This window comes from Microtus pennsylvanicus, chromosome 8 (assembly GCF_037038515.1).
Source record: "Microtus pennsylvanicus isolate mMicPen1 chromosome 8, mMicPen1.hap1, whole genome shotgun sequence".
Lineage (NCBI taxonomy): Eukaryota > Metazoa > Chordata > Mammalia > Rodentia > Cricetidae > Microtus > Microtus pennsylvanicus.
The window spans coordinates 4,739,760-4,766,986 of record NC_134586.1 but is presented as its reverse complement, the minus strand read 5'-3'; the positions used below and the strand labels follow the sequence as shown (position 1 = coordinate 4,766,986).

The following is a 27,227-nucleotide window of genomic DNA, read 5'->3' as shown; positions in this document are numbered from 1 at the left end:
ACCATCAGTTCTCAAATGCTTAGTTTACTTAAAACTAATGCAGCCATTAGAGCTTATGACAAATGCAGACTAGTCAACTGCAGTCACCAAAAGGTGTCAGTCAGAATTAACAACCTCTTGTAAAATCGGTGCACTCATTACAGAAACAAATGACAAGTTTCTTATTTTTAACACTTCAAAGCAGGACACCACATCTAAGTAGTTCTGTCTGCTTTGTTACCTGTGAAAGACATCTGCTTTGTACCAAAATGAGTATGCTGAACTTACCAGGTTACATTATAATGCATTTTTTAATTTTCACACAGCCAGGAGTCTTTTCTTCTTTGCTGATTTTTTTCAATCTGTACTGTCGGATCTCTCTCACCAATGTATAAAAAGCATCCTCCACTCTCTGCATTGTAAAACACAACTCCTTTAAAGTCTGTTTCATTTGGAAGAGTAATTTACTGGGAGAGCCATGTGTAAGAAGTTTGGATTATGAGCTTCATAGTTGAGAATTTTTTAAAGCAGACATCAGATTGAGTAAAACTGAGGATGCGGCTTTAAAACATGAGCTAGAACCTGGTTTGTTCTCAAAAGTATTTAATTTTTTATTGGAATCAAGAGTTAAATATTTTTAGTTAGGAATCAGAGGAGACTGAAAAGCCTAGCTCTGTGTCTGTGTTTCTCGATATAATAACTGAAGTTTGAGGAACTGAAGTTAGGTCTGAACTTTCCTTGGACAAAGGAAGACAAGTGACCTCCATACACCACTGATGTCACCTTCCACCCAGCAGGGGAGCAGAGAGGTTGACTAGAGACTTGAAGCTTTGCTAAAACCAAACCTCAAATCCATGTCCCAACCAAAGTGATTCAAAACATTGGAACCTCCAGTTCTATCTCCAATGGGTAATTCTAGTTAATTTCTAAATCCCTAAGCCCATCTGAGACTGGTACCACAGTGGATGGATAATTACAGTATTTAAATAAGTTAAGTAGGAGCCATTTACCAAAGCAAGAAACTCCACAAACTATTTGAAATATATAAGATAGGAGCAATACATTTATATCCTTATATAAGTCTCCAACAGTCTGCAGATGCTGCTGTGTGCCTTGAATTTTAATTGCATACTCTAAAGAGGGGTTCTTTTAAACTATTTTGGAATTTATTTTATGTGCATGAATGTTTCGAGGGCATGTATGTCTGTGCACCTTGTGCACACCTGGTCCTTAAAAGTCAGAATGACTCAGATCACCTAGAACTGGACTGTGAGTCACCATGTGGGTCCTGGGACCTGAACCCAGAACCTCTGCAGGAATAGTAAGTGCTCTTAACTGCTATGTGATCTCTCTGCCCTTCTAATGGGGTTTTCTGGTTTAAGGCTGTGGTATAAATCTACAACAAGGAGAATCATAAACAGCCTTTATGGAAAGATTTTCAACTTTCTCAAAACAGAAAATTAGGCAAGAGCCTAAGAGGCACAAAGTGCTTATAATTATAATGCTAATTTCTTCAGAAAAATGCATCACCAAAGGAGAAGCTTATCTAATGTTCAGAAACTTCACATACATGTAGTACAAATTCAACCTCAGATGTAATATTTATGTCCATTTTTCTAAAAAAAAAGGTAAATACTAAAGAAATTTGGCATATTTTACTATTTACTTTTAAATGTATTTTATTTCATTTTAATAATGAATTGCTTATATAGAGAATTAGTATATTCTATTTTTTTCTACAATTGGTAAAAATAAGTTTTTTCATTGAACCAAATGTGATAAATGTACCTAGCACCTAAGAAGCTAATATGCCAAAAAACAATTTATTTTAAATTCAATCAGGAACAGAGATCAGGCAGTCAGTGTTGAGGTGTTGAGGGTAATAAGCCAACAACTAAGGCTTCATTTTGCATGTGTAAGTCATTTGCTGCATTTAACAGTTAGGAAAAAAAATACTTCAATAATTTAGGGCACATTAAGTTTTATAAATCTCAAAAATGTATTAAGAACCACTTCAGGGAAATTCAGTAATTTACCTTTAAAATTGTAAAACTGAGTTTCAGTAAAGAAGCAAGATTTAAATATTGATTCCATATTGAAATATAAACTTCTGCCTAATACCATGTGCCACCCAGTGAAAAATATTCAATCTAATAATAAAAATAGAAAAAAATATTATTTTTATGTGTGTGTATGTGTACAGGTGCCTTTGGAGGCTAGACGGAGGCACCAGAGCTCGAGTCACTGCTAGCCACTCAGTGAGAGGGTAGGAACCAAAGTCATGCCCTCTGCAAGAGCAGCAGCAAGCACTCTTTTTAGCCCTGCCTGGCTGTCCTGGAACTCATTTTGCAGACCAGACCTGCCTCTTCCTCTTGAGTGCTGGGATTAAGTGTGTGCCACCATGGCCCACTGTAGCAAGCATTCTTTACTCCTGAACCATCTCTCTGGCATCCCAACCCAATCTTATTTTAATGGAATCAATTTAATCAACTACTTTCCTACAGGGGAACAAACATTTTCAACTTTTAAAAATCACTAAATGTGGCATTTAAAATAAAATCCCCACTTGTATCTGAATGTTTTTAGTAGTTCTCATTAATTCAAGGTGAAAGTTTTACTTATTTATTCTTCAAAATATATCAGAAATGTTCAGATTATATAAAAATAAGTTATTTAAGGTAAGTGACTTACAAAGCATTTAAAATGTAAAACATGACTGGTCAATCTATATTTTCATAAATAATTACTCTCTTTTAACTTGAAAGCCAATGAAAAAAATCTCCATATATTTATACATTTATTTAAGAGACAAACCAGGCAAAAGCTCATATTTTCTTAAAATCTTAAAGAAAGTAAATCTGTATTACTTCTTTAAAATCAAAGTCACACTGTCAGTGTAGAGGTCGATGTGCTATGGAGAGAGGAGAAAGGTGTGCCCTCCAACAGAAGAAAATCTGATCCTGTCTGCTTTTCAGTGTGAGCATCCCCATCACCAACACAAGAATAGATGATTTCTGTTTCCAGCAATGCAGAGAGAGAATTGGAAGCCAATAATTAAAGAGACAACTACCCATCACCAGGGATTCGGTATTAGGGTCTCAGGGGTCAAGATAATTAACACCAAGAAATAGTTACTACAGAACCCCCCCTCCCCATTTCTTAGTTTTACAAATATGAAATTTAAATTCATTTTAAAAAGTAATTTCCCACATTTTACATACTTAAGTTATGCCTTGAAAATATGTGTCACAGTTATGCTGACATCAAGAGAACTTAACAACAGTGCTATGTATCCTGGCCTACCATCATCAGCCTCTCAGGTCTAAATACTACATAAGGTACATGACTATAATGCAGAACACTGATTTTAATATGCTGAACTTTGAAGTAATATTTAAAAATAAGGTAGTTACAACGACTTGCTAAACTCAAGGTTCATAAGAGATTTGTCCTTGAGGGTATAACTTATTGACACTTTAAAATGTCACTTAGTGAACCCCAAGGGCAAATGAAAATATCTATGTATAAACAAGAGTATCCAAGTTTAAGCATGTAATTCCTGTGTAAACAGAGAGATATGACAATGTTTGAGGTCAAAGCAGATGAGACTATGAAAACAGAGCACCCCCTGGAGATCTGCTAACATAACATTTTTCATTTGCTATCAGTATTTGTATCACGGGTTTTCTTCCCTGTTGAATCATTCTGTCAAGGGAGTGACACACCTGTAGCATCAACTGTGACTACACAGAAGCAGCAACCCTGGCCTTCTGGGGAGGGAATAGAGACACGACCCCACATCCCTGATTATTTCTCAAGAAACCTTGTCAAACTACAACCCATGTAAGGATTCCTGAAGTACAGCAAGGGTTCAATAACTGTCCACTTCTAACTCAAAGTTCAAAACATTTATCTCATGGGGGAGGGCAATTATTAGATTAGGCACCTGAGGTTTTAAATTTGTTTCACTTTCTTTTTTGTTTGTTTGTTTGTTTTTTTCGAGACAGGGTTTCTCTGTGGTTTTGAAGCCTGTCCTGGAACTCGTTCTTCTAGACCAGGCTGGTCTCGAACTCACAGAGATCCCCCTGCCTCTGCCTCCCAAGGGCTGGGATTAAAGGTGTGCACCTCCACTGCCCGGCTTTTTTTTTTTTATGGGCTATTCTGAAACCCCTGCTTGTCATCTACCTGACACCCACTCACTCTGACTTTTGGCTTTATAGGTTTCACAAATTCACAGCTAATCCTCAAGGTGTTCAGTCTCAACAGCCTTTTCTGACACGCTGTCCAGAACTCAGAAAAGCCTGTCAATTCCCAAGTGTCTTGATAAATGTGAAGTGGCACTCTTTAGAGACTAAGAATACCGGGGCATCATAGCACACCAGCTAGTTTAACTGAGCCCCTTTGCCCTTTCAGATAAAGACATGAAAACAGCTAAGCTCAATGCCACACATCTGTAATTCCAGAGACTGTAATTCCAGACTGAGGGAGGCAGGGGAATCACTTTAGTCTAGAGTTTCAGAACAGTCTGGGCAACACAGCAAAACCCTGTCAATACACACACATACACACAATCTATCTATCTATCTATCTATCTATCTATCTATCTATCTATCTATCTATCTAATCTCCAACTTATCCTTACATACTACTGGTAAGTTAATGTGTATTTTAAAGTTAAAAAATAATGTACTGGTAAAAATATATTCTGCAACCCTTATCTTCAAAGCAATAAAATGGGGCTAGAGAGATGGCTCAGTGGTGAAGAGCACCACCTGCTCTTCCAAAGGTTCTGAGTTCAATTCCCAGCAACCACATGGTGGCTCACAACCATCTGTAATGAGATCTGGTGTCCTCTTGAGGAAGAGATTTGGTCAGCTGTCCTCAACAGCTTAGACCATGAAACCCAAATGGACAAGGTCAACAGAGCCATCATATAGGAGCTGCCCATGCACGCTTTAGCACTGCCAGGGCATAAATTTCAAATTTCATATGCATACACATATACACCTATACATGGTTTGAAATGTGTGTAAACAGCCGTCAGCCGTGCCACTAGTGCCACATAGGTGCTTCTGCTGACTTAAGAAAATGAGGGGAAATGTAATAAGATACAATTTTTCACTAAATTCACAAATTTTGCTTTAAAATGGTAAAATATGATTTTAGGCCGAACTACTAGAACAATTTCATCAACTGTCACCTAGAGAGGCTGAGATTCTTACATTACCGCGCACAGGCCAAGTGCAGGCAGGGTCAATTGTTCTGGTATAAGCTGACAAGGAGTTTTACATTATCAAGGCTTCTTAGGGAAAATAATGTGTAAGATACCACATTACTATCTGCGCCTCTGCAAAAATGCTTGCCACGCCTTCACTTAAGTCTGCAAGAACTTCCAAATGAATGTTCAGTTCCTATGACCATAGGTAGATTTTTTTTTTTTTGGTGCTTTTGTTAAGCTCATGAACAAGAACAAGTTGCTAACAAAATACAATAAGGACATGTATACTTAAGTAAAACAATAAGCAAATAAAAGACAGTAACAAAACTCCCTAAAAAGGAGCATAAAATTTTCACAAAAACTGGAGATATAAAACTTATTAAAATGTACATTGTATGTTATAAATTACTAAAATTTTAGATTAGTAATTTTAAAATTAGTAAAATCTTTAGAATCTTCCATAACTTTATAAATATTAAATTTCAAGCAATCTTAATGACTTCTCAAAGCAAGCAAATACATTTCTAAACAAATCAACAAGTTCACTGAAGAGTAGGTTATAGTTTAGAAACACATTACACAAAAGACATAAATAGAAAAAAATCAATAAAAAAGACATAAATACAAATGCTAAGCACTGCTTAAGAAGTTCTAGTATATCTTACCTCTATACATGTTAGACAACTCACACTATCTAAAACGCAAATTTAAGAGAATCCACTTCTGTACCATACTTGACACTGACAAGTAAGCTGGGCACAGTGGCATACGCCTGTAGTCCCAGCATACGGGAGGTAGAGGCAGCCTCTGCTACATAATGAGTCTGAGATTTGCCTGGGCTGTACAACTATCAAAACACTAAAAACAAGACAAAAATGAACAAAGTGTGTGTGTGTGTGTGTGTGTGTGTGTGTGTGTGTGTGAGTGAGAGAGAGAGAGAGAGAGAGAGAGAGAGAGAGAGAGAGAACATCGTTAAAGCTAAAAGGCTACTTTAAAAGGAAGTCAGACCATGTTCTAATCAATTATGAACCATAGTACACAAAAGCATTTATGCAAACACAAACAATAAATTAAATGCAGTTATTGAAGCTCCTTCTGCGTGAGGAGTGGAGACTCCTCTCACTGTGCTCTGTGGCCCACACCCACACCAGCACTGCCCACAAGGCAAAGGAGTGCAGAATCCCAGGCTCCGATGCTAACCCACTCAAGTATGAGAGGCTCTTCTGGGCTGCAGCCCAGTCTCGGGCTTTTCTTTTTCCTGTGAAGTGTCAACTACAAGGACCACTAGCATGAAAGGTATCTTTCTGCATACGTTTACACAATGCAAGTAGTCAAATGCTAATGGTAAAGTCTATATAGTAGTTTTCAATAAAATTCTTACATTTCATATTTGCGTTCTTTCAAAAGAAGTGTTTCTAACATAGAAGAAAGTCATAGATATTATAATTATGTTTTCTGGGCTGCTTTTGAGGAAAATCCATGAGACTGGTCAGAAACCAGGAAATAAAACATTGAATCAAGCCTCTTCCTGTCATTAGAACATGGGATGGACATGAATGAAATGGTTCCTCTATCATCCAAGTGAGGCACATCAAGTCTCTTGTAAACTCGTAGCCAGCTGCACAGACTGGAACCCAGGAGATATCCATGTGACATTCAAACTACAAGAATTCACTTTTTATAAGCCAAATAAAGACTTCAAACTGAATCCACTGTTTTCTTTCAACATGCACCCTATTTGTACAGCTAAGAATAGGCACATATGACCTCCTAGGGAAATTTTCTTGGTATTTATCCATCCACCTGCATGTTTGAAATTTGTTTAAATTTTTACATCCCTCACAAAATCCAGTAAACATTTCTGTGATGACCCTTTATACACTTAAGTGTGATGAAATGAGGTGCTCCTCAATTTTTAAAAATTTCATCACAGAAGTTAAACTTTACAAAACCATTTTATGGGCGTTACCATAAATCTCTGAGCAAATTCATGCACTACAAATCAACTCAACATTCAGTGCACACAACGGTTTCCCCTCGTCTTTATGAACTCACTCCTAGGATATGTTTTCCCTTATGCTAAACTACCACTGCAAACACAAATGATGTAATTATCAACTGAAATTTAAAGTTAGTTTTAAAATGAAGATGATTTTGAAACAAATTCAGGTTCTGACATATACTTTGGTCAGAACAATGTAGTTGATAATTTAAAATTATCTATTCACTTTCTAAATATTCCCTTATTTTAATCACAACTTTCTCCCTAAAGAATTAGACCTCAAAACTTTCTGCCTAAATATAATTCTTCAGATACAATAAAATTTAATCTAGAAATAGAAATTCTTTTTTGTTTGTTTGTTTGTTTTCTGTTTTGGTTTTTTGTTTTTTCAAGACCAGAGTTTCTCTGTATAGCCCTGGCTGTCCTGGAACTCCTTCTGTTTACTAGGCTGGCCTTAAACTCACTGAGATCCACTTGCCTCTGCCTCCTGAGTGTTGGGATTAAAGGTGTGTGCTACCATGCCCAGCTGAAACGTGAATTCTTTTTTTTTTAAATATTTATTTATTATGTATACAATATTCTGTCTGTGTGTATGCCTGAAGGCCAGAAGAGGGCGCCAGACCTCTTTACAGATGGTTGTGAGCCACCATGTGGTTGCTGGGAATTGAACTCAGGACCTTTGGAAGAGCAGGCAATGCTCTTAACCACTGAGCCATCTCTCCAGCCCCCGAAACGTGAATTCTTAAAACTGCTTCTAAAATAGGGAACTCAAAATTTATTCCACCGTTCTTTGTATCATTTAAGCAGGAAAATGTTTTCCACATTTCTTGAATCCTAAATGTAAAATGTACATGGAAATTTCAATATGAATAGAAAACAAAACACCAGGCAGTGGAACACACCCATAATCCCAGCTCCCCGAAAACAGATTTAGGAGATTGAGAGTTCAAGGCCAGGTTGGAGGGTGTAGAACACAGATCCTGTTTCAATCCCCACCATCACAAAAGGAAAAAAAAAAAGTAAAAGAGACAAAGAGAAAGAGACAGACAGAGAACGAATCCAAAATAATATCATGGTCCCTGGATAAAAAGTACTGTCCACTCAAGAGAAGCCAAATAAACATTATTTATACTCTGGTGAATCACACTGAATGATTGGCACCCAACAACAGCCATGCGGGCATTCACACCCCAGTCACTTACACTCACTCCAGCTTTACTTACCTGTCTTGTCTTTGCTGAGGTTTCGATGAATGGGATCCCATAACTTCTTGCTAAGTCATGAGCCTGTTTTGTGTCTACTGTTCTAGAAGGCAAATCACATTTATTCCCTACTAGGACCATAGGCACATCTTCAGAGTCTTTTACTCTTTTAATTTGTTCTCTGGAGAAAAAACAAATTTGAAACAGAAGCATGAGCAACACAAAATATTTCAAACCTTGCCCTCAACTTTTGTCCTACAGAACTTAACTGAATGATTTCTTCATATAAATCCTAGTTTCTGTCATACCATATTTTCCTTTCTTTTCTTACTTATTCTTTCCTCTAAGACAAAGATCTTACATGTCTATTGAAAACTCAAATACTGATACAGTCTCAACTACAGCACAAAGGATTCATTTGCATGAGTATATACAACAATAAGAAATATACTAAAAAGTTCCAAATCGAAAGTACCATGTTTAAAATTGTCTTAGAAACATGATACATAAATGGGTATTGTACAACTGAAAATGTTTTCATCTACTGGTATGTTGGCACATGTCTTTAATCGGCAGGATGAACTCTGCTGATTCCAGGCCAGTCTGATCTATAAAGTAAGTTCAAGCCCAGCCAAAGTTGTATTGTGAATAAGATAACCCTTGTTTTTACCCAAACATGAATTACCAGCATTAACATAACTTTGACATTTCACAAGACCTTTCTCTGACATCTGTGGGCAAATATTCTGAGACCCCTGACCAAATGCCTCCAACTGGGGACAGTACCAAACCCTTCATATACTATTTCTCCCACATACACATATCAATAATATAGTTTAATCGACAATTTAGGTATAGTAAGAGACTAATATAAAATAAAAATTGTAACAACATGTAATAGAAGCTACATTATTTCTAGAAATTTCCATTTAGTATTTTTCAGATTTAGGTGAGCATGAGCAAAATGTCAAAGAATTAAACTATGGGAAAAGGAGACTACTGTACTACTCAAGAGAGAAAGATAATCACTGGAAAGACTGATTTTAATTTTAATCGTGTGTGTGTGTGAGTTCAGGGCCAATGGAGGCCGAAAGAACTGGACTCCCTGCAGCTGCAGTGGTTGTGAGATGACTAGCATGGATCCTCAAGAAAGGAAACACCTGTCCACAACTGCTGAGCCAGCTCTCCAGTCCTGAAGAGCAGCACCACAGAAACTACAGTGTGTATTGTTAAGAGTCCTTTTCGTGTGTTGCTGTCAATGTAACATGTAAATAAATCCTAAATTTAGAATAAAATTGTAATTTTCCTTCACAATTTTCCATGAATGTCTAAAATGCTGCTTGGCAGCAGTGGGTTCACATCCCCAGGCGTTCTCTGCACCACTACAGAGAAGCTCTTCCTCCGTCTCCCCTTCCTTATCACTGAGATGCTCCTTCTTACCCAGCTGCTCATGGTTATGTGGCACAGCTTAATCAGCAATGTGATGACTACTATAAACCCCAGGAAAGAATGTAAAGTACATCTCATGTAATGATTAAGCAATCTTATATACATTTGTCAGAGTCATAAAAACCAGCAATAGCTCTAATTCTTCAACCTCTTATGCCATCTAAATGTATTTTCTTTAAAAAAACAAAACAAAACAAAAACACCTAAGGCCACTGCTTAGTCACCCTATGAAATTCTGTAATAAAATATGATTTTTTAAAGATCATCTGAGTGGCACCATCTCAAACAGGCTATCCATGCTTCTGTTTCTGGTTGGTATCTAATGTCTCTAAAACATTAACAGTTCTATTTCTCTAGCGTGGGGAAACAAGGTATAAAAGACCCTGGTATCAGAAACTTGTTCTCAGTCAGCACTACCACTGTCTGCACAAACTGGGACAAATTATGCAACCGCAGCAACCCCAAAGAGCTGCATTTGTGCTGGATGGTGGTGGCGCACGCCTTCAGTCCAGCACTCGGGAGGCAGAAACAGGCGGGTTTCTGTGACTTTGAGGCCGGCCTGGCCTTCAGAGCAAGTTCCAGGACAGGCTCCAAAAAACTACAGAGAAACCCTATCTACAAAAACCTAAAAAAATAAATAAAAATAAAAAAGCTCCATTTATAAAACTGGAATTCTACATACTTGGCACAAATGTTTTCAAATTTAAAGGTTATACAGGTATAACAATTAGCAAAGAATCAATAAATGAATCTATCATTACTTCTCAAAGTCAACTATATTCAACTTAAACCCACCTATAATGGTGAATATCTTCAAATGATTTAGTATTATTTATGGCAAATACACAAAGAAAGCCCTCCCCAGTCCTCATGTACTGGTCCCTCATTGCACTGTACTCCTCTTGACCTGCTGTGTCGAGAATATCCAAGAGACAGGTTTCTCCATCAATTACTACTTGTTTCCTGTAGGAATCCTGAGAAGGCAGAAACACAGTCTGGGTTATTACAGTGCATCTTTTAAAAGGTGGACATACCCAACTCAGCAACAGATTTCTCCATTCAAAATGGGCAAAGCACTTCAGATAATCTTCAAAGCAGACCAGTGACCAATAAGCCCTTGACATCATTAAGAGAAATAAAACAAAACCATGAGATGCCATTTAGCACCTATTAAGAAGGCTACTGGCAAGCAGATACCTGTGAGTCCAAGGCCAGCATGGTCTACACAGTAAGTTCCAGGCAAGCCAAGTCTACATAATGATACCCTGTCTCAATACCCCCCACATACCCGAAGAAACTAAAAATAACTCAAGAGTCCCCAAAGATGATGTGACAAAGACCCACATAGCCTTTTCAGAAAAATCTGCCAATTTCACCCTGTAAGCCAGTAAAATAACTTCATAAACAAATTGTTACTTAAAAATAAATGATCATACTATCAAAGTATACAATAACAAAGTCCAGCCAATTTAAAATAGATTCTACATGGAAACTAGTTAATGACGGAGCAAAGAAAAGCACCCATATTTCACATGTTAAATGAGTGTTATTTCCTGCCTTCAAAGAAGGTTCACCAGATAGTTAGTCACTAATATCCTCAGTAAGTCAGGACAAAATAAAGTCACTTAAACTCACTCAGCACAGTATGAGAATAAGGAAAAGTTATTCCACGCTAAAGAACATATTTTCCATCTGTGAGGTAACATAAAACTTCAAAATAAAATGCACTCTGCGGGCAAGAAGGAGCTGCAGGGAGAATTAAACCATTTCTGACGATACAATGAGGCACATTCCTCTTGGAAAGCAATTCTCTATCTATCATCTATCTACATATTATATCATCTATCTATCATCTATCTGCCTACCTACCTATCATCCATCTATCTGTCTACCGGTTGGTTATACATACATTAAGAGGCACATATATGTGCTATGCCATCTACACGTTGATGTTCATAGCCTTTGAAACAATGCCATGTATGATGATTTTAAGGAAATAACAGTTTAAAATGACAGTTATCCACTAACAAGGCATCCTAAAAGGTCTTACAGAAAACGTACACAGTCAGTCAGTATCACAGCATTTACCTCTTCTCAAAGTGAGTCACACATCCAGGCACCCACCACCACCCATTAGTTGTTCCCTAGTACACGTGCAGATACAGATTCTGACTCCCTTAGTCCAGGGCAGCTCTCTTGTCTGTGGCAGCCCTGGTTCCTAGCAGTGGTTCCTGTATCTTAGATCTGTTCTCTGCAAGGAAGCAGAGAACTGTTCCTATGCAGATCATGTCATTTGCTCAGACTCCCCATACTGTCCCTTTCTATGCTGGAAATAAAACCTGACAAGCTCTCCTCCAACATTCCCAATGTCTCCTTTGTGCCATGTATCTAACTGTGTACTTATTTAAGTCCATGCCCCACCCCCACCAGGTTTTGAACTGGAAATTAGCAGGACTACATCTATTTGGCTCAGCATGACACATGAGTGCTAAGTCTTAAACATTGCAGGAATCAATAAATATCTGTTGAATGGATGCATCTACTTAATATAGATAGAAAAAAGATAAATGTAATTTTAATTACAATTATGTTAACAAAAACACAAAACAAAATTTTTTAAATTGTACCCAGCCCCTTTCAAATATTCTGTGCTAAAGATACTGCATATCTTCACAAAAACTACTGCTTCCAACAAACTAATTTGCATGAAAAGATTTTCAAATCAACAGTTTTAAATCTTTTTCAGTTTTTAAAATGTCTTCTAAAACCAAGTATAAGTTTAAGATAAATTTTTAAGTTATAAATTTTAATAAAATAAGTCATTTTTAATTATAAAATACTAACAAATTTAGTACATGGTATTTTCATTTAATCATATATGTTATAGATGGTTATGTAAAAACACAATAACAATATGCTCTATTTTAGAACATTTATGATATGTAAGAGACTAAGGATAGCTGGGTTTTTCAACTGTCTTAAATTCTGGACGATGAAGAGCTAAATTGAATGAGGTACAAATGTTATGATACGACAAAACAGCCAGGCTTTGAGGTACACATCTGTAATCCCAGGGAGGGAGGAGGCCAACCTGAGTTATTACACAGAGAGTTTAATGCTAGCCTGGGCTACTTGGGAAAACTCAGGACCCTCCACCCCCCCCCCAAAAGTTGGTGTACATCTAAGGATATGCATTACATCAATTTCCCAAACAGGAATGCACCCATTCATCACCACTAACAAAATTTTTGTATTGTTATTAAAAAAATATTTTGATAAGCTAAAAATTTTGTATGGTTTTATCATGCATTTCTTTGAGGAATAATGTTAATTTTTATATCTTCCTACTTCTGCCATGCCTTGGTTCCTTTGCATCTTTTTTATGTTGACTTGTATTGTTTTATTTTTTTTTTTTGAGACAGAGTTTCTTTGGGTAGCCCTGGCCGTCCTGGAACTCTGTAGACAGAGATCTGTCAGCCTCTGCCTCCTGCGTGCTGGGATTAAAGGTGTGCACCACTACCCCTCTGCCTTCAATGTTTGAAATGATAAATCACTCAAGACAACGCAACCTCAATGACCAGAACAATTTGTGGTTTTCTAGTTAACACAATTATATTCAGCACACTCATTTTTTAGAATGATCAAATTGGGAAAGCAGGCAAAGGTAAACAGAAAACTTAAGCTAATGAAACTTTTCACTGAAAGGGCTCCTATGACTCCTAACAGTAATGACAGTAGCCACTATGTACTGAGACATTGCAGGTACTATCTGTGCCTTTCTTTGAGTAGACCTGCAGAATGACTAGATGGTGTGTGGCTTGGGGATTTACTTGTGTCGTGGTCTGCTGTTTTCTTAACATGCATTACAAGTACTTTTCATTGCTTAGCAACATCTATCAGGAAAAACTATGAAATTTACTTTCTCTGCAAATAGTCATGCACTTTACATTATTACCTTCTCAAGACTTGAATCCATTAAAGAATGGTGTGTTCCATATCACTGTTTATCAGGGTTACATGGTCAGTTCTCAAACATAGCTAGCGATCGGCATAGCAACGTGGTCTGACTAGTAACAGAACAGAACCAGGCAAGGCTGGAGTTGAGTGGCACATGTCTGTAGTTCCAGAACTCATTGGGAGGCTAAGGCGGGAGGATCAGGAGCTGGAGGTCAGAGTCTATTGGGTTCAGTTCAAGGCCAGCCAGCCAAGGCTACACAGACTCTTAAAAAGAAAAATAAATAAACAAAAAAGAATTGTAGGCAGGGGGATGTGTGAGATGCGGAGTATGTAAATAGGTTTATAAATTCATTCCTACCTACTCTGCTATACTCCCATGAATAGTCACTGTGATCCTAAAGATCACATTTTCTGCCAGGCAATACAGCTCCTTAACTTAAAACTTGTTCTAATATCTAAAATATTGGACGCTCAAACAGTAAAATATGCACAAACATTCTAAAAATCCTGGAAACTGAAATCTGAAGCTGTTGTGGAATAATCTTTTTGCACCCTGTAAAGATGTGTCTTTGGTCTAATAAAGAGCTGACTGGCCAATAGCTAGACAGAAGAGGTTAGGCGGGACTGCTAGGCAGAAAGAAGAGATGAATCTAAGCATGGGAGAGACACCAGAGGACATGGAGAGGAAACGGGGTACAAGATGGAAGAGAAGTTCACGAGGCAAAACATAGATTAATAGAAATTGGTTCATTTAAGTTATAAGAGCTAATGGGACAAGCCTAAGCTATAGGCTGAGCATTTATAATTAATAAGTCTCCATATTGTTTTTTGTGAGCTGGTGGCCCAAAGAAAATTCAATGTCATGAAACACTTTTGGTTCCAAGCATTTCATGTAAGATATTCAATTTATATGCAGTTTGAAAACACACACACAAAAGTTCTGTTTCATCTTCTTTCTCTTCTTCGTCTTTTCTTTTTTTCTTTCATGAAACAGGTAGTGCTGGAAGCTGCTATATAGAACACACTGTTCTAGAACTCAGACAGGTGGTCTACCTCTGCCTCCAAGTGTTGGGATTAAAGGCATGTACTACCATGCCTACCTGGTCCAGAATGATCTCAAAATAAAAACCCACCTGCCTCAGTCCCCAAGTAATAGAACTACAGGTGTGTACCAGCACAACCAGCTCAGCCTGTAAATGGAGGAAGTAGATCTGAGGAAAAGAAATCAATGTAAGTAATTAAGGAAATGAAAATGTTACCATTGAACAGGACAAAGTGCAGCGGCACTGTACAAGGAATGAAGTTTGCCTACATGACCTATATGATTCAAGAAAGATCGGGGGAGGTCACTGTAGGCAGGAACAAAGAAAAATCTAGAAACACAAAACACACTATGCCGAGTACCATGAATTTTAAGAGCTGTTACATCTTAGCTTAGTGGGAGAATAAATAGCAGGGAATAAAGCAGGGCAAAAAAGCAAAGTGGGTTTGCACAGTCCTGTACACAGACTGCACTTTATTCTGTCCAGTTATAACTGAAATGCTTCTAAGGAAGGGGCACTTAGATTCTCCATCCCAACTGCAAGCATTGTTAACAAACTGTGAAGAGTGTATATTTTTCTTCTAGTTGCTGCTTCTGCTCAGCACACACTCAGAGAAACCAGGAATGGTTGCAGGGGGAGCCTCCGCACCACTGGGCACATCTTGAGTTTTTAATTCCAATAGCCCCCAAATCTTTGCAGCAATTCTGATAACGAGGGATGGCAGCCACTTCTGGGTGTTGCACACTACTCCAGTGCTGTCTTTCTGCCCCTCAGTCTTCTGGACCCTAACTAGTTCTCAATGTGGAAATATCTACTGCACTTCTGACTCCAATAGCTGTTAAAACAAAAGGGAGAAAGAAGGAAGTAGGGGAATAAGGAAATGGTTACAAGAGACAAAAGGGCGGCAGGGATAAGAAGACTGTCTGTCTAGCTGTGAGAACACTTAGCTGCACACCTGGCACAGCTGCCCTCACAGGTGGCTGATACAGTAGCTGTGAACAGTAACTGGGCAGGTCCTTACAAAGTTAAACACAGGGCCAATCTCAAGAGAACTGAAAGGGATGGTCACACAAAAATCTGTGCATATACAACAGGACTACTATTCAACAAAGCCCTAAAGGAGAATTCAAATGCCCATTAATTAATGAAGGGATTAACAAAAATATGGTATGTCCATAATAGAGTACTACCTTACCATAAAAAGGAATGAAGTGTCAATACTGTAACAAGGGTAAACCCTGCAAACAGGTAGAAATCAGACACAAAGAGCCACACTGTAGATTACACTTCCACATCAAGAATATGCCCATGCGGACAGAGAGTGGAAGGAGAAGAGTTGAGGAATCCTGGAACTAGACAGCAGTGATGGCTGTAACTGAGGAAGGACTAGCCATTACTGATTGCATACTTTAAAAGGTTATTTCATTCTGTGTGATTTTCAGCTCAGTGTTTTAAAGACAGAAACAGAGATGAAGTGTAGAGAAGATGGGTGTAATTTTAATTCCTGATGTTCATAGGTTGCCATACTGGGTCTAACATAAAGACAAAACTAAAAGGCAGGTCTCAGTGACCAGAACAGAAATCTAAGATAAAGATAGGTATGGAGTCTTTAGCTACAGGCAGCTATAGAACTTTCCTTCCTTGTGGTACAGAAAACTACTTGTGGTACTGGCAAACTACTTCAGCTCCCCATCTACTCCAAGCCATTGTTCTTTCCGTGGTAAAAATAGATATAATCATACACAGTACAAATATACAGGTAAGGAGGCTGGAGTGATGGCCTGGAGGTTAAGAGCAACAGCTGCCCTTCTAGAAGTCAGGAGCTCTATTCCCAGCAACCACATGGTGGCTCACAACCATCTGTACTGAGATCTGGTGCCCTCTTCTGGCCTGCAGGCAAAAGATGCAGGCAAAATAGTATATACATAATAAAAAAATTTAAACAACAATAAAAACCAAATATGCAGGTAAGAATTAAAAACAAAAATCCCTTCATAAAGTGAAAAGTGCTATAATAGTTAACTGCAATTCTTTATACAGTCTATCAAGCATGTGACTACTGACCTGGCACTAGCAACTGTTCAGAAGCACATCTTGTCCTTATAGTATCATGAGACATCTGCACTGAGAATGATCTTTGCAATTCTAGTTGCCATTTTAAAACAAATAGGTCTGGACAAGTCCAAGGAAGGAGAGCTAAAACCAACAGTTCAGGATTTCTATTTCTGATTGGCGAACAAGGATATTAAAAATTTTGTGTCCATGACAAAGTGTGAGATTACAAAATTCTTTAAAAGTAGGGATAAAGAAAACAAAAGCTTATCTCCCAAATTCTAACGATAATACTTTAGAGAAAATAAAATGTGTGCTACTCCTAAGAGAGAAAACTACCATTAGTTCAAAAATCTCAGTAACCTCAAGGAAACCAGTTTTGAAAACAAGACTATCCAAAGGCACGTATCTATGACTTTCTGAAGTCACAGGGCATTCTCCCACCAATTACTGCTTGTGTCAAGGTACGACTACGAGGCTTAAAGGACCATGGAGCCAGTCTTAACAATTACAGATGCCAATGCCATTCTCTTGGAGAATCTTCTCTTTACCTGGCCTTGTCAAATTCCTCAAACCAAGAGTTGTCCATATTGTGAAACTCACTGTAATTGTAAAAAGAGGATATTCTAATTGTATCAATCTAACAATCTAAAATTTCAGCACTCTATCTCCAAATTCTGTTTTTGTCTCCTCAGCTCCAATGGAATCTAATTACTTTTGGGGAATAAGTATGTGTATACACTTTTAAAAATTAAATGATCACGGAGGATGAAGGAGTAATAAAGTCTAGATAAACAGTGTTCAGCACAATGTGGTGTGGCCCAGGCTATATAATGGACGTTTTCCAATGTTAGTACATATACGCTTACTTAATCTTTTACAACAATTTGAAAACATAACTTGTATGGACAGATCATAATATTATGCATTAATTTTTCATTGGCAGACATGTAGTTATTTTCATGTTTTAGTTTTTATTTTATATTGACATATGTGGGGAGAGGCACGTGCACACGCCTGAGAGCATGTAAGTAAATCATATATATATACAGGTACCAGAAGAAGGCATCAGACGCTGGAGAGCTGGAACTGCAATCAACTGTAAGCTGATCAATATGGGTGCTAGGAACTAAACCTGGGTTAGGTTAATAATCTTCACCGGCACAATAAACATTCTTGTTTAAAACATATTTTTTTTTAAGATTTATTTATTATGTATACAATGTTCTGCCTGCATGTGTCCCTGCAGGCCAGAAGTTGGCACCAGATTTTATTACAGGTGGTTGTGAGCCACCATGTGGTTGCTGGGAATTGAACTCAGGACCTCTGGAAGAATAATCAGTGCTCTTAACTGCTGAGCCATCTTTTAAACATTTAGCAATTAAATCCACAGGACAATTTCTGAGCAGTTGAATTACCTGGTCAAACGACATGCAGTTTTTATTTTGGTAGGTGTTGCCAAACTGACCATCAGCCAGTCTGATGAAGTTGTGTGTACCACAACATGCACTGTGCAGATGTCCCCGTATTCTTCCTAGCAATACTATCTAATATTAAAGTATGTGTCTGAGTTCTGTACTGCTTGGTAGTTTTTCTGTTTATTTAGTTTTTTTTTTTTTAATCAACTTGGCACAGGAAGGGCCATATCTGGGAAAGAAATCTCAATTGAGAAAATGCCTCCATCAGACTGGCCTCTTAAGCAAGTCTGTGAGATATTTTCTTGGCTAATGGTTAATGTGGGAAGGGTCCAGCCAGCACTGTGAGTGGAGTCACGGTAAGCAGGCAGTCCTGAATTGAATAAGCAGGTAAGTTTAGCCAGTCATGGAGAGCAAGTCAGTGAGCAGTACTCCTCCATGGCCTCTGCTTCAGTCCCTGCCTCCATTTCCTGCCCTGACTTCCCTACATGATGGACTTTACTAAAAACTGATAACATTATCTAAGGCAGTTGCTATATCCATCCCTAACTCTCTCAATATTCATCATTATTCATTCCTACCAATTTTATTAAATTAAGATCACAATAATAGGGCCTGGGTTGCTCAGCAGTTAGCAGTACATACTGCTCAGGCAGAAGACCCGAGTTCAGTTCCTGGCACCCACGTGCCTGGTAAGAACTCTACCAAGGAGCTTCATTCCCAACAAAGAGGCAAGAAATTAATGCTCTCAAAGTATATAGCCTTGGATCAAAACTAAATTCTGCTCCTAAAATTACATCTAAGACGAGTAGGCGTCATGAAGGAAAGTCATCTAGCCTTTTGGCTCCTCGTTTCTCCAAACCTCAGGAAAACTTCATGAGACAAAGTGAGCTTTGAATAATATTTTATGAACTAAGGGATTCCAGGTTTTGTTAAAACCTATTCATAAAAATCTCAGATACACAGCCAACAAGGTTTTAAAATTCAGATCTAAATAAATACTAAGTAAACAATACTGATCAAAATACACTGCCTGAATTTTGTGGTTTTTCTAACAGACAACTGGTATACAAAATGGAAACCTTCACAGTTTGTCATTTTGAACAAGCCCTTCCTAGAATCCTTTGTTGACACACAATGCTTCAAAGTCCATGCAGTGGCCCCAGAGCACAAGCAAGCAAACTGCAGCTTTTAGTCCTTTCATCCAACAAGCTAAGCCCACCAGCACTTACAAGGAAATGCAGTCTGTTCTACTGTCTCCCTTTGTCTCGTACATATTTCACCTACGTAGCTAGGACTAGGTAATATACATAGTAATCTCTGTATCAGTAATTAGCAGAGTAACACTTATTTTAAAATGTAAAGCTATTGATTACACAAGACATCCAAGTAAAGTTGATAGATTTATAAACTGATAGAATCACAGGTTGTATCTATAGCTTAAAATACAAAAAATAACAAACTTGAGTTTTCATTGTTCTCTATTATAAAAGCGAGTAAGTTACCAGCAGAGGGCACTCACCAAAGGGAGAAGAGCTGGTCACAGCTTCAAAGAAAACTCCCCAAGTGTTCTTCAAACAAAACTGCTTTTAAAATAAGACTATTTTCAAGTCACAATGTTTTAATACACCTTCAGAGAAAGACAGCACAATGCACGGTAATCTAACTTTACAGAAGGTGAACTTAAACCTATGTCATACTTGAAAACCAAAGTAAAAGTTCCTACTGGCGCATAAACTTGATAATCTGAGCAATGTTTAAAGCTATCTGCAACATACAAGACTTTATTTAACCTCAGAACCACTGATATTCTGGGCTAGTTAATTCTTTGCTATTTCTAGTTGAGTTTTGTTTGAGGACTTCCTACAAGGTCGTAATAACCATGTCTCTCTAACAAGTTAATTATTTCTTTGAAAAACTTTAGTGGACTTCATAAAAGACAAAAATATTTCAGAACAGAAAAGGTGATTCTCATCTACACTGTGTCCAATGTTAATGTGTTTTAGGGGCACACCCGTGTTCTTCTCTGTTATGTATCTTCCATAAGGTTGTCATTAGAAAATTAAATTCAAGTCATAGTATACATGAATAGTCTAAAAGATTATTAAATATTTTCTTAGTTTGAAAGACAGCTACTTTCTTACTTTTAAAAAATACCATAGTGATCAGGCAGCAATTGCACACACCCTTAATCCCAGCACTCCAGAGGCAGAGGCAGGTGGATCTCTGAGTTTGAGGCCAGCCTGGTCTACAGAGTGAATTCTGGGACAGCCAGAGCTAGACAGAGAAACCCTGTGTGTATAAATTTATAAACTGATAGATATAATTACAGGTTGTACCTATAGGTTAAAAATACAAATAACAACAAGTTTTTGTTGTTTTGTTTTTGTCTCAAACAAACAAAACCCAAAAAGCAACAACAACAAAAATACAATAGTGGAAATCACTTGTTTTCAGAAAACTTAAGTTCAGTCTTACTACTAAGTAGCTAAATATCCTTAGGCCCATTAGAACACCTCACAAGTTTATAGGTTAAAAAAAAAAATCAAAATTTTCACAAATTCTAAGTCACTAAAATAAAATTTGGTGATACTATCATTTAAATTTTTAAAAAATTTCTTGCCATTTTTTTAAAAGTAGAGAAACTAATGGAACCAAAGTACATGCACTTCACCAATGGGCTACACCTGGCCATCTTTTATTTTTCACTTTAAGATGGGGTCTGATTAAGTTGCCCAGGCTGTCCTTCCACCTCATCTGTTTTGCAAGCAGGTCTTGTACTGGAAATCCTCCTGACTCAGAGTAGTATATGCCACCAGACCCAGATTCCATGAATTTTCTCTCTGACCACATTTTTTCATCAATTAAAACTTTTTGTAAAGTATGAAGCTGGCAATTTCATTTAATCAAGTCTCTTTAAAGTCTTTTTAGAAATTGACTACCCCAAGAAACTACCATGTCCATTCTTTGGAGACTCACCACAGCTTGTAAGATAACGAACAATCGGATGCTTTTCTCCAGAAGGCTAAACTACCTGGGGGAATGTCAGTTTCAAAGTTCACAGGTTATCAGTGCTCCCCAGAGTCAAGTCTTCTGGCTTGGCAGAAATCATAATCAGAGCAAGAGACTCAAATTTGTAAACCTTTTCTACTTTCCTTACACATAATGGAGGGCTAGCAACTTTAGCAACTCTGAGCTAAAGGATTCCTAAACTATTTTATCCTGCACGTCTGGCCTCATGCTGTATGACTGAACAGGAGAAAGTACAATGGAATTGCTCGGATTTCCAAGGAAGATGATTACTTCTGCTGACGTCATCTTCCAAATCGCAGGAAAATGTCTACACTTCATGTCTTCTATTAAACTTCCTTTTACATTGGGTTTAAATGGTAGAACACACCGAGCAACCATGATTTAGAACATCATTCAAAATGGGTCAACTCTTTGATCTTCCTCAAAGAAGAAAGCAGAACTACCTACAGCACTGAACTGACCTGTCAAAATAAATGTATAAAGAATAGTACATAGGAGCTCTACATCACCAATTTAAATGTAAATTTGGAAACCAAATTAAAGTCAATTTTATGTTTAAGTCAAATCTTCTCAAATAAGCATTCTGCTCTATTTTTGGAAGGTGGTGTACTACTAAAACTATTTGACACTTCCTAACAGTTATTTAATCAACCTTCAATGTTCTAAGTTATATAAACATTTTTCCAAGTTTACCAGTGCCCTCAAAACCCATCTCAGCTCAGTGTTTCTTCAAGACACAGAGAGACATAACAGGGCACTGACTTATTTGAGGTATCATAGCTAGAGATTCCAAAGCTCTACAAAATTCTTCAGAACTTTTTTTTTCTTTTTAAACTGGCTCATGAAACAGGACTGTAGAGGGCAGAGGGCTGGCTAGCACACCAGAAGCCCCGGGTTTGACTCCCCAGCACAGCCTGCTCCACAGGAGCACGGAGGCACAGGGGTCACTCAAGAGGTAGAAGCTGGAGGACCAAGACTTCAAGCCAGGCCTCAGGTATCTGAAGGTCCACCTGGGAAACAGTAGCACCTACCTCGAAAACCTAAAAATGGGACATTAGAACAAAGAATAAAAGCTAGGGACTGGGACATCTTCACACTGCGGTAAAGATGTCTAAGAAATAATCTAACAATAAAAGCTATTTCAAAGGCTTCACTGATGTTAAATTTAATATATTTAGACCACACATAAATGTGTGAATAACCTTGTGAGAAATGAGTTAACAAGCACAATTAAAGAACAGCTCCTCCCCTGGTCTTGGAGGTTGAATAACCCCTTCTTTGCTCTGGAAAATGTAAACCTATTGCCAGCAATAGGACACATTACCTGATTTTTCATGATCTCGTCCAGGTTTTAATTTTACTACTTAGCAGTTGGCCTTTAACTGATTAAGATTTTAAGAAATAAAAAATGTCTGAAAATAATCCTGAAGATCTTACTCATCAAATTGTATTATTTAAATAACTCAACCATCAAATGATTTTATTTTTCTAGTATAATCAAATTTTCTCCATCACATCAAAATTCCAAGAAACTCAGAAAAATAAAATGCATTCAAAAGAATGACTTGTGCTGGGCATGGTGGTACACCTCTTTAGTCCTGCAATTGGGAGGCAGAGCAGGCAAGGCAGGATCTATGTGAATTCAAAGCTAGTCTGGTCTACATAGTGAGTTCTAGGATAGTCAGAGCTACATAGTGAGACCCTGACTCCAAAATACCAATCTATATTCTCAGTTCACAAAATCATAACATATGCTTATCAAAATGCAAATACAAGCACACAGTGGGCACCCTGTACCTTACTCTGTGACATTCTCTTGAGAGAAGTCGGGTTCCTGCATCTATGGTTACTATCATATAGTCTTGAAACTAAAGGACATGACATAGAATTGAAAGAACATTCAGTGTAATTTTCTCATAAAAACAAGTGATCAGAGGTATCTTTTTATGCAAAGGACGACCGCCCTACACAAATCATAGATAGGATATAAAGTGAGATTTACCTCTATTGTAGGATCATATTCGTCCACAAAGTGATTCTGAATTAGCTGTATCGTCAAGGCACTCTTGCCTACGCCACCAGCTCCAACTACCACAAGTTTATACTCAGTCATTTTCAGCAGGCCTTATAATAAAAATAATAAAAATGTAACTAAATTAGAACATGTAGCACACAAGATTGCCAAATTCTCTTATCAATATCTTAACACTCACCTTTCTATGTAAAACTCTAAGGCATTGGGAACTCAGTGACTGCAGATTCACACAGGAGTGAGCTGTGCCTACAACCTCATCAACACTTAATAAAAATACAGGGAAACCAATTCCTTTGTCCTGTATTCATTCAGCTTGTTTGATCAAACAGCTATGGCTCTCAGAGGAACAGTCATGACCTCACTGAGCACGTGTACCCTGGGACACACCCACAGAAGCTGCTGACAGCTATCCCCACACCCACCCTGCACTTCTTGCGGTCTGGATATTCAGTTAGAAGCAGGTAGCCAAGAGTGTCTTTGCTGGAGCCAACAGTTGCAGAAATCTCCCTGACAGGCAACAAAATAGGAGTCTAGTGTCCAAACTGAATTGTGGGCAAAGAAGAACCTAGGTACTGAACAAACATGTGGCATTTTCAAAGAGATACTACCTGATGACATCGTACCTGTAAGGTCCCTGTGGGGAAAACAAAGCTAAAGAGTAGGAGTGTCTTAAAGGTGTGGGGATCAACTATTCCGTATAAGTGATCACATCAATTATAATATATAATCCTAAATGAGTACTAAAAAACAGTACCTGTGTACAAGAAAAATAAAATGGAGTAAAATTCAGAGATAAACACTACTTTTGGCAAGAGAAAAATATGACAGATATAAAGAGTTCCTCAGCAGGGGTCTGCAACTTTTACTCTGCTTACAAGACGCTGTCTTCCAACAGGTGCAGGGACAACTGGCAATTTATACAGTTAACTCCCCAAACAGAAAAAAAAAAAAAATCTGTTATTTTTTTGTTGCCACTCCAAACTTTTTTAAACAAAATGAACATAATCATTTTATCCCCTTTCCCTCATAGAATACATATTATTACAAATAAAAGGGGGCATGGATGTAAAAGAATGGCAGTAAGCCAGAATTGTAGACTAGTTCCACATCAATGTATGTGTGTATAGTGTAAATAAACACAAACTACAGTCTACTTGATGACCAAGAATTATTCAGGCAGCCACAAAGAGGAAACAAATGCACTTTGTTTTTCCAACACACGGTCCTCACCTCGTGCCTGAGCCACTCAGTAACAGTACCACAAGGTCAGGAAACCACTGTTACCAGACCTTCATCCCACCCCTACCCCCTGCCTCCTCTGCCCCACCTATCCGCTCCTGGTCTGCCTAGAGCCACCCTGGGAGCCAGTACTAACATAACTTACCTGTTTGCCTTGAGTTTGATAACAGATGCAGGCGGCAGGAAAGGAAAGGAATCAGGTGGAAATGGGACCTCTGCCCCTCCCGCAAACGTGTGCTAGCTGACAGGGCAGTGGAGGGACCCTAGTGGGGCTAAGGCTGTGTGTGCGCGGAGCAAGAGGTGAGACTATTTCTATCACACCTGTACTTCAGCCTTCTTACTACACTTCTCCGAGTGCAGTGACATGAGATGCAGGTACGAGAGAATACAATTATCTCCAGTGAAGACCTACAATTAAACAGGTTGCTAACATGTAAAACAATGCCACTCTATTTCATATTTTGCTTGAGAAAAGTTATTTTTCATTAAAAATGCATTCATGTACCAACAGGCATGTTATTTCTAGCTCTAAATTAACTGAAAAATAAAAAATTGTTATTTCTAATGTGGTAAATTCTGGTATGTCCCCACAAAGGATTTTTGAAGTCCTCAGTAATTGTTTAGTCCCCACAAAGGATTTTTGAAGTCCTCAGTAATTGTTTAGGGGTGTAAAGACGTCCTCCAGGACAACTTAGAGTCTACTGGGGACAGATACTAGATCACACGCGTGACTAGATGCATGTCTCCTGGTACTTACTTACTAGTTTTTGCTAAAAATTAAAATTCTCAAGTCGGGTTTTTAAAACCTAGTAATATTTAAGTCCACTAGAAAAAAAGATGTCTTACTCAAGGAAGATCTCACGCCAGAAAGACCCCCCACTTCCCACCCAGTTACAAAAGGTAGAAAAGGGGTGTGACCGGGACTAGATTCCAATAATTTTGATAATAATAAAAAAGGTGTAAAATGAAATTACTGCCATCTCTTAAAGCCCAGGATGCCCGAGGATGGTTACAGTTTCAAGGTAAATGTACTGACACCAAGCACACTTGATGTCTATTGTGTGTCACATGCCGGGTCCGCAATCCGGCCCCCGGTCCAGGACTGACACCAGACGGCTAATTCCCAAGTGATTATCAGGAACAGGCCTTTCCTTTCAACATGTCTTCTCGGACGATTCTTCCACGATAGACGTAACATGTCATTCTGTTTTTTAAAACTCCTTGCCTCGATGAAAATCGAGCTTTCACAAGGCTGGCTCGGGGCTGGGGCTGAGAGAATTTCACAGTGGTCCGCCCGAAGGCTACAATGAACTCTGGAGTCAGATTGGAAAGGGCAAGGGACAAACCCGCCAGGACTGGAGGGGCCGGGACAGCAGGCGATTCAAACTTGAGGCTCTGAGAGCCGAGCTGCCTGCGCTCCCTCCACTCGGGGCCAGCCCCCTGCCTCGGCTCTCGCCGTTGCTTCCGCACACACAAAGCCACCCAGACTTGCCGCATTAACTTTTCTGCTTTCCCCTGCGGGTCGCGGGCTTTCCGCGCAGGGCGTGGGCCACCTGTTCTGCCACCACCGTCGCCGCCACCTCCACCTCCTCCTTTGTGGCCGCGGCAATGTCACAGCCCAGACACGCGTGGGGGAGGGGAGCGGTCGCGAACCCGGCGGCAGAGGCATATCCCCCCTCCCTCCCCCGAGATCCACCAGGACCTCCGGCCGCGGGGTGGGAGCACTTCCCGCCGCCACCTCCCCGGGGGCTCGCACCCGACCTGGGGTGGGGGGGGGCTCGCCCGACAAGTTGAGCCGAGCGCCGGGCAAGGATGCCGGCTGCAGCCGAGGCCGGGCTGGCGGGCAGGCGGGCGGGTGAGCGGGGAGGCCGGGGCGGCGCGGAGGAGGAAGGAAGGCTTCCCTAGTCCAGGAAGCGGCGGCCGCCCGACCTCGGCGCCCCACGCCCGCCTCCCCGAGCCGGCTTCATTCAGCGCCGCGGCCCCGCCCGGCCGGCCGCGCCGAGCTCGGCACCCGGGCAAGCGGCCCAGGCTCCCGCCGTCCGCGCCCTACCTCTCTCTCCGCGCCGCGGAGCCTCCGCGCCTCAGGCTCCCGCCGCCGCCGCCTCCTTCAGGCCCGCGCCAAGCTCGCTCCGGGTCCGAAATGGCGCGGGGAGCGGAGCGGGACTCCGGACCGGGCCGCCGCCGCCGCCTTCCTCTGCCGCCCCAGTCGCCGCCACAGCGCTCGTCGCCTCAGCCGCCGCGGCAGCCGCCTGCCGAGTCGAGCCCGGAGCGCGCGATGGGCCCGGAGGGCGGGCGGGCGCAAGGAGGCAGGCCAATCGATGCGCTCAGGGCTCCGCCTCGGCCGCGCGCGCGGGGGGCGGGCGGGGCAGGAGTACGGAGGGAGGGAGGGAGCGGCCTCGGCGCTGCGAGCCGAGCCCAGCGGGAACCGGGGCGGGAAGCGGCGGCCGGGTTGGGCCTAGGGCGGCGGCGCGCGAGCGTGCTGAGAGAAGGCGGTGGCCCCACGCCGACCCCCGGCCCCCGGGCTCGCGCTTCGGGTCGCCCACTGCTCCCCGGGGGCGGGCAGGCGGGCGCGCGCAGTCCCGCCGGGGGCGGACCCCGGCCGC

The 27,227-nt window shown here is 39.9% G+C and overlaps 1 protein-coding gene across 2 annotated transcripts in view; it reads right to left on the bottom strand.

Annotated features, from left to right (window-relative positions):
* Positions 1 to 26,813, bottom strand: part of Kras (KRAS proto-oncogene, GTPase) — a 35,076-nt gene extending 8,263 nt beyond the window's left edge. The window contains exons 1-5 of one of the 2 annotated variants that reach the window (XM_075982299.1): positions 26,675 to 26,813; positions 23,353 to 23,474; positions 10,646 to 10,824; positions 8,423 to 8,582; positions 268 to 391 (exon numbers count right to left, since the gene is read on the bottom strand). In XM_075982299.1, the coding sequence (XP_075838414.1) occupies positions 272 to 391; positions 8,423 to 8,582; positions 10,646 to 10,824; positions 23,353 to 23,463 (570 nt within the window). In that variant the 5' untranslated portion in view covers positions 23,464 to 23,474; positions 26,675 to 26,813 and the 3' untranslated portion in view covers positions 268 to 271. The remainder of the gene's footprint in view (positions 1 to 267; positions 392 to 8,422; positions 8,583 to 10,645; positions 10,825 to 23,352; positions 23,475 to 26,674) is intronic. The other variant, XM_075982300.1, reaches the window with a different exon arrangement.
* Positions 26,814 to 27,227: the final 414 nt, after the last annotated feature.